Source organism: Seriola dumerili, unplaced genomic scaffold, assembly GCF_002260705.1.
Source record: "Seriola dumerili isolate Sdu_G_001 unplaced genomic scaffold, Sdu_1.0 BDQW01000003.1, whole genome shotgun sequence".
NCBI lineage: Eukaryota > Metazoa > Chordata > Actinopteri > Carangiformes > Carangidae > Seriola > Seriola dumerili.
Window position 1 is genome coordinate 15,271,806 of NW_019174258.1, and position 19,498 is coordinate 15,291,303.

General features: G+C 40.3%; 1 protein-coding gene across 2 annotated transcripts in view; it reads right to left on the minus strand.

Annotated features, from left to right (window-relative positions):
- LOC111218989 (AP-2 complex subunit alpha-2) overlaps positions 1-19,433 on the minus strand; it is a 25,413-nt gene extending 5,980 nt beyond the window's left edge. Inside the window, exons 1-20 of one of the 2 annotated variants that reach the window (XM_022741519.1) lie at positions 19,252-19,433; positions 16,579-16,647; positions 14,715-14,857; positions 14,419-14,612; positions 12,821-12,950; positions 12,415-12,516; positions 12,212-12,320; positions 10,091-10,241; positions 9,830-9,998; positions 8,230-8,367; positions 7,962-8,144; positions 7,640-7,737; positions 6,500-6,731; positions 5,323-5,487; positions 4,853-4,942; positions 3,207-3,340; positions 1,829-1,911; positions 1,536-1,625; positions 1,261-1,384; positions 1,042-1,158 (exon numbers count right to left, since the gene is read on the minus strand). In XM_022741519.1, coding sequence (XP_022597240.1) covers positions 1,042-1,158; positions 1,261-1,384; positions 1,536-1,625; positions 1,829-1,911; positions 3,207-3,340; positions 4,853-4,942; positions 5,323-5,487; positions 6,500-6,731; positions 7,640-7,737; positions 7,962-8,144; positions 8,230-8,367; positions 9,830-9,998; positions 10,091-10,241; positions 12,212-12,320; positions 12,415-12,516; positions 12,821-12,950; positions 14,419-14,612; positions 14,715-14,857; positions 16,579-16,647; positions 19,252-19,318 — 2,588 coding nt within the window. In that variant the 5' untranslated portion in view covers positions 19,319-19,433. The remainder of the gene's footprint in view (positions 1-1,041; positions 1,159-1,260; positions 1,385-1,535; positions 1,626-1,828; positions 1,912-3,206; positions 3,341-4,852; positions 4,943-5,322; positions 5,488-6,499; positions 6,732-7,639; positions 7,738-7,961; positions 8,145-8,229; positions 8,368-9,829; positions 9,999-10,090; positions 10,242-12,211; positions 12,321-12,414; positions 12,517-12,820; positions 12,951-14,418; positions 14,613-14,714; positions 14,858-16,578; positions 16,648-19,251) is intronic. The other variant, XM_022741528.1, reaches the window with a different exon arrangement.
- Between the last annotated feature and the right edge of the window lie 65 nt (positions 19,434-19,498).

Genomic DNA, 19,498 nt, shown 5'->3' on the forward strand with positions numbered 1-19,498 from the left:
CCTTACATATGATCTCTGGTCAAGTACAGGGAGTCTTTTACTTATTATATATATATATATATATATATTGAAAGATTCTTTTAAAAAACACACAGATGTAAGAGGAACTGCAGAATCCGGTGCTGATTCTCTTTGGCGTTTCCCTCCAAACACCTTTCACATTACACACACTACCTGTTTCCATGGTACTGTATCCAAGACACGATAGAAAGAACATCAGTGCTTTTGTCAAGTGCTTTTCGAGTTATATATATATATATATATATAAAGCTACTGAATAAACCAGCCTGCTGCCTGACTGTGATGCTCAGTGAGCAGAAAAAGCTCAAGGAGACGAAAAACAGATTTGGATAAATCAGGTATTCTATCAACTTGGAGCCACATCTGAAATAGAACCGACTTCAACATCTAAAATTAATTAGTAGTTAATATGTTGATTATTTTTTCGATTAATCGATGACTCCATAAATGGTCTATATAGTGTCAAAAAAAATGAAGAAAAGTTAACTTATTTAAATAGTTGGATATGTCAAACCCCAAGAGACTTTGTTTCATATCATGAGATTTGAATATATTCACATTTTAGAAGCAGGCATCAGTGAACTGCTGTTATTCTTTGTGCACATTACATTAACACCGACTTTCTGATTTGACCTTTAGTCATAAAACAGACGTGTTAGTGACACAGATTAATATTGATCCAAAAAAAGAAATGATCAAAAAATTAAAGGAATCTGCCTGCAAACATCAGAGACAAACAGCAGCTGTTTCTGCCTTTTCTGACAGAGACGTAGGCCCTGTTCAGACCTGGTATTAACATCTGTCTCAGGTGGTCCGATCACACACACAAACACAAGCACATTGACAACACACCTGTCTGTCTGATTGGCTAATAACAACAACACATACTTGTTTATTTGCATATAGAGCGGGAAGTGAGATCTGATCACAAGTGGTCAGACGCACGTTAACACCAGGTTTGAACAGGGCCAAATATCAGTTCCTGCTGATAACGAATTGATAATGCAAAGTGAATCTTACGCTCCGAGCTGTTTCCAGCGCTGGAAGAAGTCCTGGGACGTCATCTCTGTGGGCTGGAAAAACTTGTTCAGCATCACAGGGAGTTTCACTGCGAGGTTCTGCAGAGTTCCACCGTATCTGTTCACACACACACGCGCACGCACACACACAGTCAGAAAGGAGCAGATTTTTAACTGAACACCCCTAAAGAAAAAAATAAGTCTGGATTCAGACACCAACCTGAACTGGACATTGAGAACCGGTGCATCTGTGAAATCTGACACACACTCGATGTTGAGGATCTGCTGCACCTGAGCCCCACCTTCTATTATGGGGTCTACTGTCTTCGCATGGACATTCAGCTGTGGAGACAACAGTCAAGGAGTCTACAAATACCAGAACTGAAGTGAAAAATATCCTCAACTGCGAAGTAGTAGCAGTACTTGTTGATTTAGTTGTGTTAAATAAACTCTACCACTCCCTGTGGCAGAGCTGCAGAGCAGTAGAAAGGATATGAGTATTGAGTGAGTCAGGACTCGTCACTGATGAGGAGAAGCTGAGGAACTGGGTAGAGGTCTTGTTGCCGTAGAAAACATACATTCGACCTGGGGGACAACAGAAGAAAAACTGTCGACTTTTCACATCCACTATATTTAAAATGATATACAATTACTAATCCCATTTCACATCTGATTCTTCTCATCAGTCTCTAACACTTGATGCCTGTCAGAGGTGTCCTTTCAAAATAAACTTAAAAGTGATGAAGGCTGATGAGAAGAACTCAAGTAAGTATGAGACAGCTGCTCACCCAGGTTCTGTCTGTACTCAGACTTCAGTCCAATCTGCAGAAGCTGGTTCTCAAAGATCACACCGTTGTTCTTACAAACAAACCTGGAATTTACAACCACACAGTTACAAATGTACAGAGAATTATGAGAACTTCTATTTCTGCTTAATTAAAAATATTTTTAAGTTTTCACTTTGTCAACCCATTCAAAGACATGGAAAAAAGGACCACGGCTGTTCAGACTAAGTATCCACAGTACATATATAATATATTGAGCCTATGTTACAAACTGGAGTGGAGATACAGTGTTTTTGCAGTGTGAACCATACAAGAAATTAAAAGTCACCTCGGCCTCTGCAGTTGTTAAAGTATTTATAGAATACTTTAATAAAACAATTTCGGAACTTGAACTTAACTCTCGTATTTGCAGGAAGATTTTAATCTATTTTTCAAATTTAATTAATGAAGTTGCTAGTGTGATATTTTCAGTTTCATGCCTCGTCCTTTCCTCATGCAGACATATCATACACAACAAAACAAAAGGTTAAATGCAAATTTAACGTGCCTGAATTAAATCCCCCTTTCAGAACCATGGACAGCGGCACTCGGCTGAAACACTGATTTATAAACTTTAGTATTTAATAGTACTGAAGTATTTAATCTTAAATGTACATTGCAATTTTATTGCTTGCACTATAGACTGTTCTTACACTGCAGTGCTTCACTTAGGCCCTGTTCAGACCTGTTCAGACCTGTTCAGACCTGTTCAGACCTGTTCAGACCTGTTCAGACCTGCATCAACATCCGTCTCACGTGATCTGATAACAGGTGGACAGCTCTAAATTCAGGTGTGAACCTACCCAAGACACATTGAGGATGCATTTGAGATCTGATCACGCAGACCACATTCTGAGGTGGTCTGGACCACATGTCCACATTCTTTTAGTAGTATGAACACAAGTGCGTCCTGGTACACATTGAAGGACTGACCTCTCCACTGACGACTTCTGACACTGATTAGTCCCAACACAGTCTATAATGAACCAAAATATTTTACCATTTCAAATGGATAAAACCTGATTTCTCTAAGACACATTGACAACGGACCCTTGGTCTGATTGGCTAAAAACATCAACACATACCTGTTTATTTGAATATAAAGCAGGAAGTGAGATCTGATCACAAGTGTTTAGAGCTGTCCACTTGTGATCAGATCCCCTGAGACGGATGTTAATGCCAGGTCTGACCGGGCCTTAGATATCCCCACTGGAGATAAAAATAATTAAGCAGAGGCTGGGATATATAGATCAGAGGGAGGGGGGGAAATCAAATCGCATCCGGTGTGTAACTATTTCCAAACAGCTTAATTTCATCAACCAAGCTCACAGTTTCTTCCCACCTGAAAAAGTTTTCCTCAGACACGTCAGTGGACGCGAGTGTAGAGCTGTCAGAAAAGACATCGACCAGAAGACTGGCACCTGTTGAGGGGGCTGAGTTTAGATTCAGCAGGTCTGTGAAGGACTGAGTTGAACCCTGAGAGAGAAACATCAGCAAACACCAGCTTTAACATACAGTATCTACATACAAAGCACACTAAGTGTATAGTGTTTTTATACATAAATATTTGATATGAATACTTAAATACAAAATAATTGAATATGAGGCCACAGTGTCAGACCAAATACGCAGCTAATCACTGAGGGCTCTATTTAAATCTCTACTTTCTAAAGCATGGACATTAAAGTCAAACTGAAACTTATATATGAATATGAACCATAATAACACCACAGCTACTGTGTGTTTGAACATTTCACATGCTGATGGTTGACAGTAAACAGAGAGTCTTAACTCTTAGGAAACACACTGTCAACTTCTGTGAGGGGCTGCTGATTGAAGAAGTGAACGGCCTATGAGTGCTGATAGATAGAGTTAGCTATCAACTGCAATTTGAGGTGTCTGTCTCTTTAAGACATCCAGCGTCTGTGATTTCTGCTAAAGGTTTTATTTCAACAACTGCTGGATCACCTGAGGCTCCAGCTCACTCACATGTTGTGTTCACCCCCCATCATGATGAGACTGTCCTCCTGGTGTCAGCTGTCTAGACTGTCTGAACTCAGAACAGTGGGTTGTCCTGTGACTTCAACTCTTTACGCTACTCTGTGATTCAATCAACACCGACTGAAGTCTGACACCCTCTCACATTTAAAGACAATGTGTCAATGAGTTTTTAGTCTCACAATATGAGATTTTGTAAAGACTAGGGATCTTGCAGAGTCACTATTTGCAAGACTATGACTAGATTCCTTAGAGGTTATTTCCCATCATGCTCCTGGTGGAAATTTACTGGAAGAAAACCTTTTTTTTTTTCCAGACTTTTGCTCCTTGAAATTCTACATCATTATCATTATTATTATTAATTATTATCAAATATTATTATTATTACATAAAGTTAGGAACTCAACACTATAATTGTCATGATTTCCTCATGAAATGACTGCGTTTAGACATTGTATTTATGATTTCCTGTTTTATTTTGAAACTTGTCTATGTCATCGCTTGGAAAGTTGTCTGTGTGAGGCCGACATAATGTACAGAGTCAATGAGTAACGTGAGGAGTGTTGATGTAACAGGTAACAGGTTACACTACAGTCTTCCAGTTCTAAACCTATACAGCACTGTTGGTGATTTAACAAACTATTTTTAGTGCCCACCCACACAGATTCTGAACCAATCAAATTACAGTACCGATGAAATCTAATTTCTGTTTGACTTTAATACAGCATAGTGTGATTATGGTTATGTGTGGGATGATCTGATTGATGGATATCTGCTCACAGAACCCAGACCTCTTCAATTCCTACATAAGAATCACTGGGTTTAATCATGCAATAATGCTAATGGTGTGTGGCACACAGAGACATTTTCAAAAGATCACGCCACATAATTAGACAATATGAGACAAGAGCAGCTGCCACTTCAGTGGTATTAAATAATAATGTAATAATAATGTAATTCACTGTGTGTTGTTTCTAGCTATCAATATACCATGGTCCCAGCAGAGAGTATGATGGGGCTAGAGGAGGCAGGGCGAGGTCTGTTGGTAGGAAGAAGGTCTGCCAACAGTGAAAGAGAAGACTGACGGAGAAAGACAAGGAGCAGAAAGAGGAGAAGAACGACAGGGGGCGGAGATAAAAGGGAAGGAAGGAGAAAGAACAAGTGAAGGTGAACATCAAGGAAATACTGAGAATGAAAGAAAGTGAAAGCAAAGACCATAAAGCTGTAAGCCAGTTATGAACAATATACAACAATATGTAGAATACAACTGTTACAATGTTTGTGTCACGCAGGCTTGTTTAAGAGATCAGAGATGAATGTTGCAGTAGAAATTCCGAGGTGATATTTCTTCACTTGTTAAGAATAAAAGTTTTTCCTGGGTGGTGTTTGTATAAAAAAAAAAACAACTCAAGCTTCTCCTGACCAGATTTCTACCTGTTCCAACCCTCCTCTGGAGTTACCTTGTTTGTGGGTTCAGTTTTCTCACTGTGCTCAGTGTTGCCATTGACATTCCTCCGGGCGTCGTTGATGTCAGGCAGGTTGCCTGGGCCCTTCTTCCTCTTCAGTTTGGCCAGGATCGAAGACTCTCTCTCTGGGAACGGGGGCATCTCTTCTAAGACTGTGGCCTGAGGAGGGACAGAGAGAGCGAGACTATGATATAAAGCCTTAGGCCTGGGAAACATAGATAGCTACCGGCCCACTGTACAATCAGCAATGATTTTGGTATTAGATATGATATGATAAAATATATGATACAAAGAGTTTTGTTCTCACTGTGACTTGTGAAGATACGGCACATAACCCTTAAAAAAGTATAGAATAGCACAGTAGATCCCAATTTAGGGTTATGCAGGATAATAATGCTCAGTACTACACTGTGCAGGCTCAAAATGCTCCAAACAAACTAGCAGGTTTTGCGTATTTGCTTGGCAAGTAAATATAAAACAACTGACGAATCAACTCTGACTGCAGCCAAGCTCAGGTACAAAAACCAAGACCTGATTCAGACTCTGTGTAGTGTGCAGTGTCTGACCTGCATTTTTTTTCATCCTGACCTCCTTGTGACTGATCAAGTCATTTTCACAGAAGCTTCTGTTGAGCTCATTTAAACAGAACAGACGAATCTTATCTGATGATCGATTTATTTACTAGATGACAGCATTAACAACTAAACAACTATGTCATTAAATGTTGTTATATTTGCTGTGTGATAAGGAAAATCAGCTGTTTCTCCCTGAAAGTTAAAGTTTTATAAATATGTAGTAACTTTTTAATCCTGACGTTTGCAGAGGTGGTCTTCATTTGGGGCAAGACTGAGGGATACCATGACAATATGACTCTTTATTATTCACTATGGATGTGAGTTAATATTACAAATATCAAGTGATTCCAATTGAAATGTGGACGAAACTTCAGAAAAGATATGATGTGATGTTACTTTACCATCACTGTAATCATATCGGATGATACATCAGATTTACTGTATGGAGGAGGTTCCAGTAAAGGGCATGCATGAGTTTATATGGGTATATGTTGGGAGGCAGCGCAGCGCTTTAAAATCATGAATGAGTGAGTGTGACTAATAGACTAGAAAAGGTGTTATCAGTATTCTGTCCACTTTCTGCATAATTCACGAACCAAAATGTCAGTGCTGGCAATGCAGCTGAGCCTCAAGTACTCCACAGCTCTCTGCTGAAGCTCTACGTCGGCATTGCGGAGCTGGCTGTCCGACCGCAGGACATCTTGGATTGTGGCCTTCACTTCCGGAAACAAGTTAATGAACTTGATGTAGGCGGAAAGCAGCAGGGCCCGAGTCGGCACAGAGCAGAGATGAAACTTGGAGTGAAGGAGGTTGAACTGGACCAGAGGGCTGAAGGAGAAGACAGTAACAATAAAACCTCTTAACAACAGGTCAGCTCAAGAGCTGTCACAAAATTAAACTCACAAGACAATACTAAACCAATATACCCAGTTAAGTTTTTAGACAACATTTGTTTATAGGTTTGGTTCACCCAGATTACAAAAATACTTATTGTCTCACCTGTTCAAATGTAGCCATGCAGATAGTGTTGGTTTGATTTAAGCTCCATATTTTCCTCTTCTTCTGTGTTTTATTTAAAGTGTTGATCCATAAGAAGATATATTTGTGGTTTTAAGAACCAAAAACCATCTCAATGTAGCTTTAATCTCCTCTCTCATACTTCTCTCTGGAGCTCTAGTAACAACAAGGCAGTGAGCCAATCAGAAGAGAGGAGGCTCTGAGCCTCTCTTCTGATTGGCTGACTGTTTTCTGAGTGATCCAATAAAAATATAGCAGATTTCAGGTAAACACTCAGAGAAACCAAATCCTGCAAGGTTGTATGGTGGGGCCAGGTGGGCGGGGCTTGGAGTGTGGCTGAGAGCGATGACTGTTTTGTTGTGACATTACAAAGTTAGAGAAGTCCTGACAGCTGGTTTTAAGGCTCAGTTTGGACCTTTATACTATATGGGACCTTTAAGACGACTTCGTATAGAGGAAATAGTCTGAGAGAAACACACTTTTCTGGAGGCGAGACTGTTATTTTGCTGTGCTGTGAATATCACAAAAAAAACTCTAATCAAATACATGAAAACCTGGGAAACCATCTGTAGGACTAGACACAACTTGAGGCAGGTAAGAAAATATTTGCTTTTATAAACTGGGGGAACAAACAGGAAAGACTTGAGCTGAAACATCAGCTGAACTGAATGATATGATTGTCAGAACAGTGGACTGCACTGTGTGGATGCTGTTTCTACCTGGAGCGTGAGTCACCAGCAATTAGGTTACCAAACTCTCCCAGGATGTAACCCCCGACCTTCACCAGGTTCTCGTGGCAGGCGGGAGCCTGTAGTGCCTACAAGTGTTCACAAAGCAGGACATTAGGAACAATATGGAAGAAAGCACAAACTGCCATCTACTGCAAGTAAGATTTTGAATGCAATAGGTGGCAACTACTCAGCCAACATGTACAAGTGGACCGCACATAGTCCAGCTACAAGAATACAATCCCTCATTGGCTTCCCACTGTGTATTCTTTGGTTATTTCTTATCTGTGAATGTATAAATCTCCATGCTCACCTCAAAGACAGTCTTGGCAGCATAGCCTTGGACGTCATCTCGGTTTATGACTATCTGGATGACGCGATACCACACCTCCTCACTGACATAGTCACCTGCGATGCGGATGAGGTTTAGGATGGTGTCCACGTACCAGGTGTAGTCCACAGCATATTTCTCTGCCAGGATCGCCACCTTGAGCACCTGAGGAACAGAAGCAACTGGCTGAGGACGAGAGCAGCACACAGAGAGGAACTACATGGTGTACAGGCCTGGACTGAGGACCCACTATCTCCTCTCTGATCGAGTAGTCGGCGGTCTCCAGATAGCTCAGCATCTCTGCCACAATCTGCTTGGCGTTGCTGCGGTCACACATGGCGTAGAGCAGATCCACAGCCCGCTGACGGACACTCACATCTCGCTCTGTCTGCACAGAAAATACACATGGACAGAAGATATGAAATGACAGACGTCTCATTAGCATAGTTAATCAATTTGACCAAACCACAACATGAGAACCAGGCTGTCGCAAGTTGTGGTATATTATGCACAGCCAAACAGAGACAGAAACATCCCTGTCTATGTTTTGCTACTAATACTTACCCAAATATTGAAATGAACAGAATCTTTTGACTATAAGAAGTGCAGTGATCTCTTGATGTTGATCAAGTTCACAGTCATTAACTGAGTAAATATATAGGTATCTTATCCTACCACCATCTTATCCTTATCACTGAAGTTCCTTGCAGAGTTTCCTCTGAAGAGTTATTCACAAAGCTGCTCAGAGCAACTAAAAGAACATCTGAGCTAAGAGTTGATGTGTTTAATTAATGACTGACAATATCTACAGTGAGTGGCAGACAGGTGAACTGACAGGTGAACAGTCTGTCAGTGAAAATGAAGAAAAATTAATTGAATTGATGGAGAAAAGGAGTGAGAAAAGGATCAAATTAAATTAGACAGACGATGGATGGTTGATCTATTTAATTACCTAAATATTTTATAAACTGTGTCACAGATTTAACATGTAACAAAAAAATCCACATATGTATTTGTCAAGTAGATTGTATCTTAAATCAAACACCATCTGCATGCTGACACAATGATACTTCTCTTCAAAATACAAAAACATATCTTCATCCCTTTAATTCTACATGTAGAACCAGTTTGACCAAGTGATCCAGCAAAGGTCAAGGAATCAGTTTTTTATTATTACAGTTAGTGTACAGTCTAGTCTGTAAGTATTAGGACAGTGACACAGTTTATATGATTTGTTCTATCTGCACAACAATGGTGCTGAAGGGTAAATTTCCTGGCCTGTCCCCTTGTTGTTTCATGACAAATTAAGCAGAATTAAGCAAAATTACAAAAATCTTGTCACTGTCTAAATACTTATGGACCTGACCTGTATATTCAATGTTGCCTACACTTAACAAACTGAAACATAGGTCTAAAAAGCCAAAAGCCAAAATTCTGACAGATGGCTATAGTATTTCAAGTTCCACAGCACTGTCTGTAAACTGTATTTTTCCAGTGTCCAAGTTGTGGAGAGTCATCATCTTCAACATTATTGTTTTGTTTTAATTTGTTGGTAAGCTGTTCTCATTAATTTACCTGCCTGTCTTATGAACAATTAACAATTAATTTTCTTCCACCCTCAATAACTTTCAATTATTACATAGCTATTAATAATTAATAATTCATAACCACTTAAAAAGAGCATAATAATTCCAGTGTCACATTTCAAACTCACTGATCACATGTTTAAAAAAACATTCAAGAGAAACCATCAGGTTCTAGAAGAAGTTATCCAAGCTCTACACATCATCATCACTTTCACATTAATCTCCAAAAGCGTATAAAAGGCTCAGAGCTGGTGAAGGACTCACCTTTAGAGCATTGATCACAGTTTCTATGTGCGTCTTCACTGCCTCATGAGAAAACTCAGAGCTGGCCAGCGTGCACATACTCTCCAAAGCCAAATAACGGAGGTTGGTTTCCCTGTGCTGCAGAAACTGGCCCAGCTGGTTACAGGCTCGTACCAACAGGGTGGGTTCGCTTAGAGACAAGAGAGAGAATCTAGCTTTAACATCCACAGACCCACAAGTGTCCCACAACACAGGAATGTGAACTAATGACAGAATATGAACCTGTCGTGGTGGATGATGAGGGAGATGGCTTCGAACAGAACTGCGTTCTTGGCGTTGGAGTGCTGGACCTTCTTGGACTTGGGCGGCTCCTGGGCTTTGTTGAGGATGGTCTCCAGACACTCGGTGAGACGACTTCGCAGCGCTGCATCCTCTGCAACAACACAGGCTTTGTTCTTAACACTCTGCTACCCTTCACTTTAACTATTGTCAACATCCCCGCTTCCCAAAACTCTCAGTATGAGGGCTTCATTATACATTTACTATAATACTATAATAATGATGAATCAGATCACTCTGTGTAATGTCACTTTACAAAGAGAGACATTACAGACGTCAATGGGAAGCCCACGTGGCTGGTTTTCTGCTGAATGTCTGAGTGAGCACAGGAAATGTTTTTTCCAATTAGATGATTAGATAATTATATAAACGACAAAGTGAAAAACGCACGCCTACCTACACCTCTACAGCTGTCTTACTTATATGATGTATCTTGTTTATTCAATCTGTGCATGGCCAGAAATGTAAAGGGACAATTTGTCCAGCTTCAGGTCGTCCAATAACAGAGGTGCACTGAAGTGAAAAACGAATACAAAGCAGACTGGATTCAGAATGATGTGTGGCAAACAGTAGAGAGATAAATTATACAGTTATCATCATGGGGCAGAGATGTGTTCTAAAAAATGTGATAAAGAGTTAAAGAGGAGGCAAAGTGGCAAGTCTCACAGATTTCCATCCAATAAAATAAATCAACCGGAACTGTGGCTACAAGTCAACACCTTTAAGTGCAACACACATCAGTGCTCACACAACTGATGCTGATAGACTGCAGCTGGGATATGCACATCTGGAAAGAAAAGGTCATGAAATAGATTAAAATTAATTATATCTATGAATGTAAGCTCCGGAGAAATTTTACATCTCTGTATTGGAGGCAGGATTTCTGGGAGAGGATATGATTCAAGCTTCTCCAAAACGACACGTAGACATCTCTGCAAACCTACGCACAGAGGGGTGTGATGAGTAATGGTAGGTCAGAGGCAGAGGTTCATTGGGGAGCCGACATACACACCTCCCATATCTCAACTGCGTGTTGTGCAAACCTGTGTGTGCATGTTGACTGATATATTCAACTCCTGACAGGAGGCGAGTTCAAAACAGACTGAATGAAAACAATCGATAACATATAACATACGTGTGTAAAAGAAACAGCCACTAGAACAGGCACACGGGGTCACCTGGATATGTGGAACCTGAGGAAGCCTTATTCTGGCTCAACTGTCAATCTAGGGACTCCCACAGCAGCTGGGTGTCCACTATCCTGCTGAATACTGCACTAGTATTGGCAAGCTGTGGTTTCACAAAGCATAAGGGTGATGCTAGAGCAGTGGTTCCCAACCTGTGGGCTGTGGCCCCTGGTGGGATGATAGGAACTTTTATGTTGTTGTCAGCTGGACCCTTTGCTGCCGGACCACATTGTAAACTTGCTTGCTATCTTCATTCTGATTGAGCGCTAAAAGTGGAGGATCAAAGTGGAGAGCTGGTTAGCAACGGGAAGAATTAAAGGGAAAGAGTGAAGAGACAGATGGTGAATCAACAAGTGATCCACGAACATGTTTGCCTGCTTTCAGTTCAGTCCTGAATGTTCGATCGTTATCATTGAAGTAAAAAGTGTTATAAATCACGTTATTTGGCCTCTGTATTGTTTCTGAAATTTTCAAGTGAGTTGGAAAAGGTTGGAAACCGCTGCTCTAGAGAAAAGGTAATAATGAAATTATCAAAATGGGTCTCCTATACCTACAGTAAATTTAATGAAAATGTGGCCATTAGTTACCTGGTGGAGGAAGCTGATAAATTGACCTGGCAGTAGAAGAAAAGGCAAAAACAAGAAACGACACAAAGTAGAATAATCAAATCAGGAATGATCATCTGGGGACCATGAATATCCATAATAGTATTACTATTTTTAATCTGGCTGGTGGTTGTTGAAATTTTTGCTGTTGGAAAAAATAAAAATGTCTGTTGCAAAATTTTAGAACAACTAGATGTAGGTGATGGAACTGTATGTTTCTACGCTGGATCATTATTTCCCCTCCACAAACACAGGACTGTACTGTACCACACCTGGTGGAGGGTAGCACTGTAGGAGGCGCAGCAGTTTGACAGACAACCACGGTGCAGCAACAAAGTAGTATGTATAGTCCTGTAGGTCGATGGATGCAGAGGTCACGATCTGGGCAGGAGAGAACAAGATAACACAGGTCAGATTTTTATCTCTGACCTCAGAGAAATGAAGACAATGTGTGAAGTTAGAGAAACACACTCACCCTACTGAGCCGGGCCACAGCCAGTGAGATGGAGGTTTTGAAGTCGTCCGGACTCTTCTGTGCCAGAGTGGTGATAAGGCTGGTGGCTGCTGTGACCACTCCCTGAAAACAGAGCGACAGCATTTATACAAAACACTGTGTACCAAATCTAAATGCCAATTCTAAATAGTATGTACTACATACTGATTGTTATAGCAGTTAATACACTAAAAACAAATCAACACACTTTTGATACTTTATTTTGTTGAGCTGCTTCACCACCGACGATAATTTATTTCATTTTTTTCCAGCTGTAGGCATCTCCATTTCCTTTGTGCTTTCAGGATTCTTCTTTCTGATACTAGACACTGAAAATCTGCATAGAATCAGCACATTATATGGAAATGGGACATAAGTAGAGTCTTACCAGGTGCTGATCATTAAGCAGATGGACCACTCGTGCTGTCCATTCGCCCATGGGCACCAGGTCAGGAGACGTCCTGTTGAGTCGTAGCAGACATAATGCTGCACTCTGTTTCACGCTGTCCATGGTGTCCCTGATAGAAGCACAATACATCATCACACATCATCATCACCCAATACATACACAACATACAGTACAATTCAAAAGGTCACCGTCACACTGGGAATCCTTAAGATTTCAGTCCCGGTTGCTTTGCGGTTACCAGTGGCAACAGTAAGTGCATAATCTTAAGGATTACAGCTTTAAGTCAAAAATTGATTTTTGTAATTGCCTTTGCGACATAGTGCAAGATGTTTATCAAATACAACAAAGAGCTACTGGAGTCCACGACCGATATGAAACCACTGACAAACATTTATCATTTTCTACTGATGAATGTTTATAGCGAACGAATACAAAGGAAACAGTTTATACTGATCAACCACTTACATTATATGGATCAAACAGCTTGGGACAGACTCATTACTATACAAATGCTGTTTAATAATTAGCTTATATCTGCTATATCTGCTTACAGTTTATTTTGGTCTTTTCATACATGTTAATATATGGAAAAATACATTTTAAACTGTTGTAGCCCTGTACTACAAGCTGTCATATGCTGAGGCTCTCTTCTAACTTCTGTGTACGAGGGTTTTGGTGCCACTGAATAATGATCTGCCTGCTAGGGCAATTAACTGAAAAAGTATCAGCCAACATTTACAACCTCTCACCTCCTTAATCTTGCTCATGTTGGTTAATACTTCCCCCAATATGTGCGTTCATGAACTTGTCTTCAGTCACATGCCTCAGCCTCGTCTAACTAACATTAGTCCGCGTTCACTCAGAGCAACGCTGACGATATGGATGACACAAGCACAAACACTGAGCCTCAACCTGAGCAGCTTCTACCTTACAAAGAATAACATGTCTGTCGTTTGGACACGTTTTGACTTAGTGAAGATGACACCAAACAAAAATTCAAATGCAAACACTGCAGAAAAATGTCAATGATGACAGGTAACACAATCAATTTGTTTAACACAATCACATTCCTGAATACAAAGAGTGCATGGCACAAAATAAGAGAGAGACCAATAAGCGCCAAAGTAATTGTTCATCAATCGTAATCAAGTTTGTGATTTTGAAGCCATAACACCCAGCTCTGCTGCCTGCTCTCCCAACAAACGTTCAATGAGTGTGTGTGAGATATCCTCACCGCCACGGCTCAGTGAGTTCTTTTACCTCCTGTTCTGTGTTTTCACCCTGAACACTCAGACCAGGCTTGGAGCAGGAGAGGGCCACAGCACAGTTTATGTTAATTTATCAGTAAATAGAAAAGCTGTCCGTTTCCATTACTTTATATTCATGTAATAATTACACAAATGTCAATGGTAATCTGCATGAGATAAAGAAGAAGGAAAAGAGTCTGGTTATAATAATCATCCGCTTATAGTGATCAATTTGACCCAGATAAAAGTGATCACTGTGAGCAGTTTCCACTGTATTTTGTTTGAGACTTTAATTTAATTTGAAACATAAATTAATGTGTATGTACAAACCCTGCCACCAAAATGCCGGGAATTTCAGAAGCAAAAGCTTCAGCCATTTCTCTGCTGCCCACGTTAGCGATGCAGTGCAGAGCCAGGTTCATGAAGGTCGGATTGCGGCTGGCCAGGTCATTCTTAATGGCGTTGTTGATGAGACGGATCAGGTCGCTGTTAGAGTTCACCAGCACTGAGATGAACAGGTACCCCTGAGAGGAGACAAAGGAAAATGGTTTTTAGCGCCACTCTACCAAATAGCAGTCAACAAGCTCTCAGCTTCAGACACTTGATGAACATGAAGATAAACGTACAATTTGTTTCTCCGTGTACTTGTTGGAGCTGAGGAGGTTGACGGCCTCCATGTGTCCAAAGTCGATGTCATGGCCCAGAAGAAAGATGAAGAGCAGCTTGCAGACATACTTTTTTTTACTGTAGCCATCGAGAGCCTTGTCCCCTGTCCACACACGTGCAAATATACACACGCACATCCACACCCACACACACACACACACAAAGATGGATTTGAATGTCTACATGAACTTACAAACACAGGGATGTTGGTGGTCTGTCATTTTCTTATGAGTATGGTCATTTTAGACCAAACAGGTGAGTAACAGAGGAAAAGAGAGAGGGAAGTTCAGCTGAACCCAAGTTTCATAGTCAAATAATCCATGGCTGGAATGCTCTAAGTATTGTTTAGGATATTTAGAGTTCATTCAGAGTTGGCACTTGTCAATATTTTAATTTGTCATGCGCTTTTGATTCACACTTTATCATATCCACAAATATTTATATAGTTTTTTTATCAACACTCAAGATTATTACTCATGTTGTCCTTCAATACACCCTGCCTAGAATTGTAAGAAATGTGTTATTGTTATTGTACTGTAACAAGGTGGAGGCCTGTAATCTGTAAAGTTACTCCTTGGCACTTTCAAAAAAAGCTCCACAGGATATAATGTATTAGAAGTTTATTTTTCACAATTTTAAAAATGGTAACTTGGCAACCAGACGCTTGGTCAGAGTGAGTCAGAAACCGAATGCAGGGAAATTACACAAGTTGAAGGGAAGCCCAACAAACTACAAAGGACAATAAATTTCACTATAGTCACAAGGATGTTTCTTTATACAGATTGAGGTTTCCCTTCTATTTTGACTTTGGCTAATGAAAGCGAGTCTGAATTGGATTATTTCTATGAGTAAAACAGCGGTAAAATTAGCAAACATTCTTTCAAAGTTTTTTTTCTGCTAAAAAACTGATCTGACATTGATCTGTTGCAGTGATTGGTCACATTTCTGCTAATTCTTGTGATCGTACGCATCCTGGAGGGACTTGACCACGGCTGTGTTTTTGTCAGTGTTTTACTTCCTCAGTTTTCTAATTTTCAGTTAGACTGTAGCCTCTGATGTCCAGAGAAATGCTACTACTGTAGCTGTAAAAGCTGTTGCTCTTTATAATCACATCAGACCCTGTATCACACTTGAAACTGTTCAGCACATGCATTAACAGAAGTCTGAACTGGATTATTTTTTATGTGTGCTTCCCCATGAGGCACTAAAACACAATAGCACATGAGTCTTTATGTTTGAAATGAAAGTGCTTGTTGAATTGCCAAAAAGCATCTGCAACCTCTTCCCTCCAAACCTTTCCAGTGTTGTATTTGGTGCGACTGTGGATGGCAATCTTTATAACTTTAATAATAATTTATGTAGAAGGAAAAGTCAAGCTCACAGGACAAATAATCATCATCAGGGAAAAACATTCTTGACATAATGCAGGGCGGGGGAGCACATAGGGAATATATTAGAGAGAACACAGGGCAGAAGGCTGGGCACTGTGAGCAGAGGAGACAGCTTCATTCTGGAGCAAACTAATTATAGGCAGCGTGGAACAGGTGGCAGGAGAAACAACACCAACAGGAGATTTACAGTGAGGTGTGTGAACCTCTAACACTGCATATGTAGAAACAGCCATTAAAAAAATAGAGACAAAGTCAAGACACAGTCACGACATGAGTTGGCGAAACAGCAGCAGCAAACAGCAACAGGAAAATTGATGTCATAGAAAGACCAAGGTTTTTATACCAATCAAAAAAAAATCCACCAGGTCTTACGTATCAGTCTTTGAATGGAATGAGAACCTTGACTCGTGGCCTGTCAGAATTGTTCACCTACCTTTAAATTTGGACCGGATGTTCGCCAGTTCTTTGTTTATCCTCTTAATCTCTGCTTCTTTACTTTTACCTGCAAGACATTTTGCATGTTATGTAGTGAGAGGAAAAAACTACACTTCCTGTGTACATCATTCGTAAAAAATTACATCACTCAATGCAACCTCTATGTGTTCTGTATAGGGCACTGGAGCTCCATTATACACAAACATAATAGCTACACTCATTGGACACTTTATTAGGTACACCCACAGCCTCAATTCTTCATAGCGTGGATTCAACAAGAAGCTGGCAATATTCTTTAGAGATTCTGGTCCATGTTGACATGATAGCATCATGTTGCTGCAGATTTGTCAGCTGCACATTAATGCTGCAAATCTCCCATTCAACTACAACCCCAACATGAAGTGGAAGCCATTAGAGAGCCATGAACTCATTGTCATGTTCATGGGACCAGCTTGAGATGACATATGCTTTATAACATGGTGCTGGAAGTAGCTGCTAAAAGACGGTAAATTATGGCCATAAAGGAATGCGCATGGTCAACAACATTTTTAACGATGCTCAATTGGTATTAAAGGGGTCTAATGTATGGCAAGGGAACATACCTCAATCAGACCACCATCAGCAATCATTTAGTTTATAACAAATTCTAACCCTACCATCTCCGTATTGCAGCAAAAATCCAGATTCATCAGACCAGGCTGCATTTTTTCAGTCTTCAACTGTCCAGTGTTGGTGAGCGTGTGTCCACTGCAGCCTAACAAACACTGGATGTTTTTTGTTTTACACTATGTAAACTTTACAGACTGTTGTGCATGAAAATCCCAAAAGATTATCAGTTCAGCAGGTCTGAACAACAACCAAACCTCTCCACCATGTCTGCATGCGTGTATGCCACATGATTAGCTGATTATATATTTGCAATAACAAGCAGGTGTACAGGTGTACCTCATAAAGTGGCCACTGAGTGTATATCACACATTGAAATACATAAAAGTCATAACAACATCTCAATTGCAACAATGCATTTAATAAAGAATAAAAACTGGAGACTTTTTCCTGTAATTATGACACCTGTATCTCATAACCACGAGATCTGTATGAGAATATCATCTCATAATTACAAGAAAGGGATCTCCTATGAGACATAGGCATTGAAGTTATCAAATGTTGTGGGTCAGATTTTTAGAAAAACTTTAACACCTATGTCTTGGTTTTGAGGAAACAGATGTGTCCTCCACTTTTTGTCTATTATCAGAGTGAGCTTACATACACCACCCTCTCCAGCCCTGATGCTACATAAGTATCAAGCAATAGTAAAGTGATAAAGACCTGTGGTGACTATATACTGTATCCATTTTACTGGAATTTGATAACTATGGAAACAGTTTGGGACCAAGTGTACTTGCTGATAGCTGCTGACAGATTTCATACACTGAAACAGCAGAACTTCTGAACAAAGCTGTGACATTATCTTACAGGAGCTGAGACTGGGGGACTGACAAGACGAGGAGATCAGTAAGAGCTTTAAGTGTGGTTGTGATTAGACATTCCCAACAAATACAATGCCTGAGCAGTGTTGGCATGGACATGTCACTCACTATCTGATAACTGTTCATGTTGTTCTCAAATAATTCTCTCACAGTTTTCAAACACATATGTCATGATTACAAGAAGTCAGTTTTCTCTTAATTGTTAGACACAGACCATAAAATTGCAAGACCTTTATAAAACAATGAGACAGTTTTGTGCTAATTACTATTAATACCACTAATTACAGAATCCTAACCCCAGGATGTAAAAGTCAACTAATAATGATTTATTTTTTCATTTTGTTAGTGTCAAATTCTCAGAACAGTTCTAGTGAGTGACTCTTAACTTCTTGACAAACAGATCAAGGCAGTAGCTTTATCAGACCATAACAAAGGGGACAGTGGAAATGACAACTTGTTTTGCAACAGTACCGCCCTTCAGAAATACACTTGAATGCACAATGAATATGTGATATTTATGTATGTGACCATAATGGAGTCTTTAATTATGTATGTTCTTCTCAGACAGACACCAGCGTCTGTAAAGGTCTCCATCTTGAAAATATTGGGAACGTTAAAGCTCCAGTTGGGCGGTTTTTTAAGACCCAAACTGGGGGAGTCTAAAAGTAAAACACACCAGAGCTGTCCTTAGTTGTAGCTGTGTACGTCCTATAGACGTTACCTTAAATATCCCTCACAAAGTCTAGTGCCACCGTCAGCTATAACGTTGCACAGAAATGTGTAAATGGTTTTAGGGAGAAGTCGTTATATTTCTGGCAGGAAACTGTTTAAAAACTGTAGAAGTAGCAAGACAAACCAGAAAAGCCACAGACTAACAAAAATGCCAGTTTGGCGTTATCTCCACTTAGCGGTGCGGTCCACGCCCTTCGACATGACGTTAGCAGCTGGAAGCTAGCAGCTAACAGACGCTAGTCTATGCTAGCCAGCTGAGCGGTTGACTCAGTCCACTTTGACAAGTTAAAGTTACCAAATGTGTGGGTAACGATAGAAATGGCAACAGACACGGTTCTTGGCATGTTCAAGAAACCACCTGCCAGATCGATAATGCTGGTCAACGTTACACCGGCTAACTTATAACTAGCAAATCAAGAACTGTCTATGAATGTGATAAACAAACTTACAGTTCCTGATGTCAGAGATGAACACGGCCAGGCCACGCATCCCATCCCCTTTAGACACTGCAGGCATTTTGTTCGATCCCTGTTAACGTTTCTTCTGTATTTAAAACAGCCTGACTATATAAAGTAAGTTTGTTTCAGAGTTGTTTTGCTCAGCAGATAGGAAGCACTGTTTAGTCCAGGGATCCCCGATATGTGACGAAGACAGGAACAAGGCACGCTGCGGCTGCGTTCAATGACTCCCGAGTTA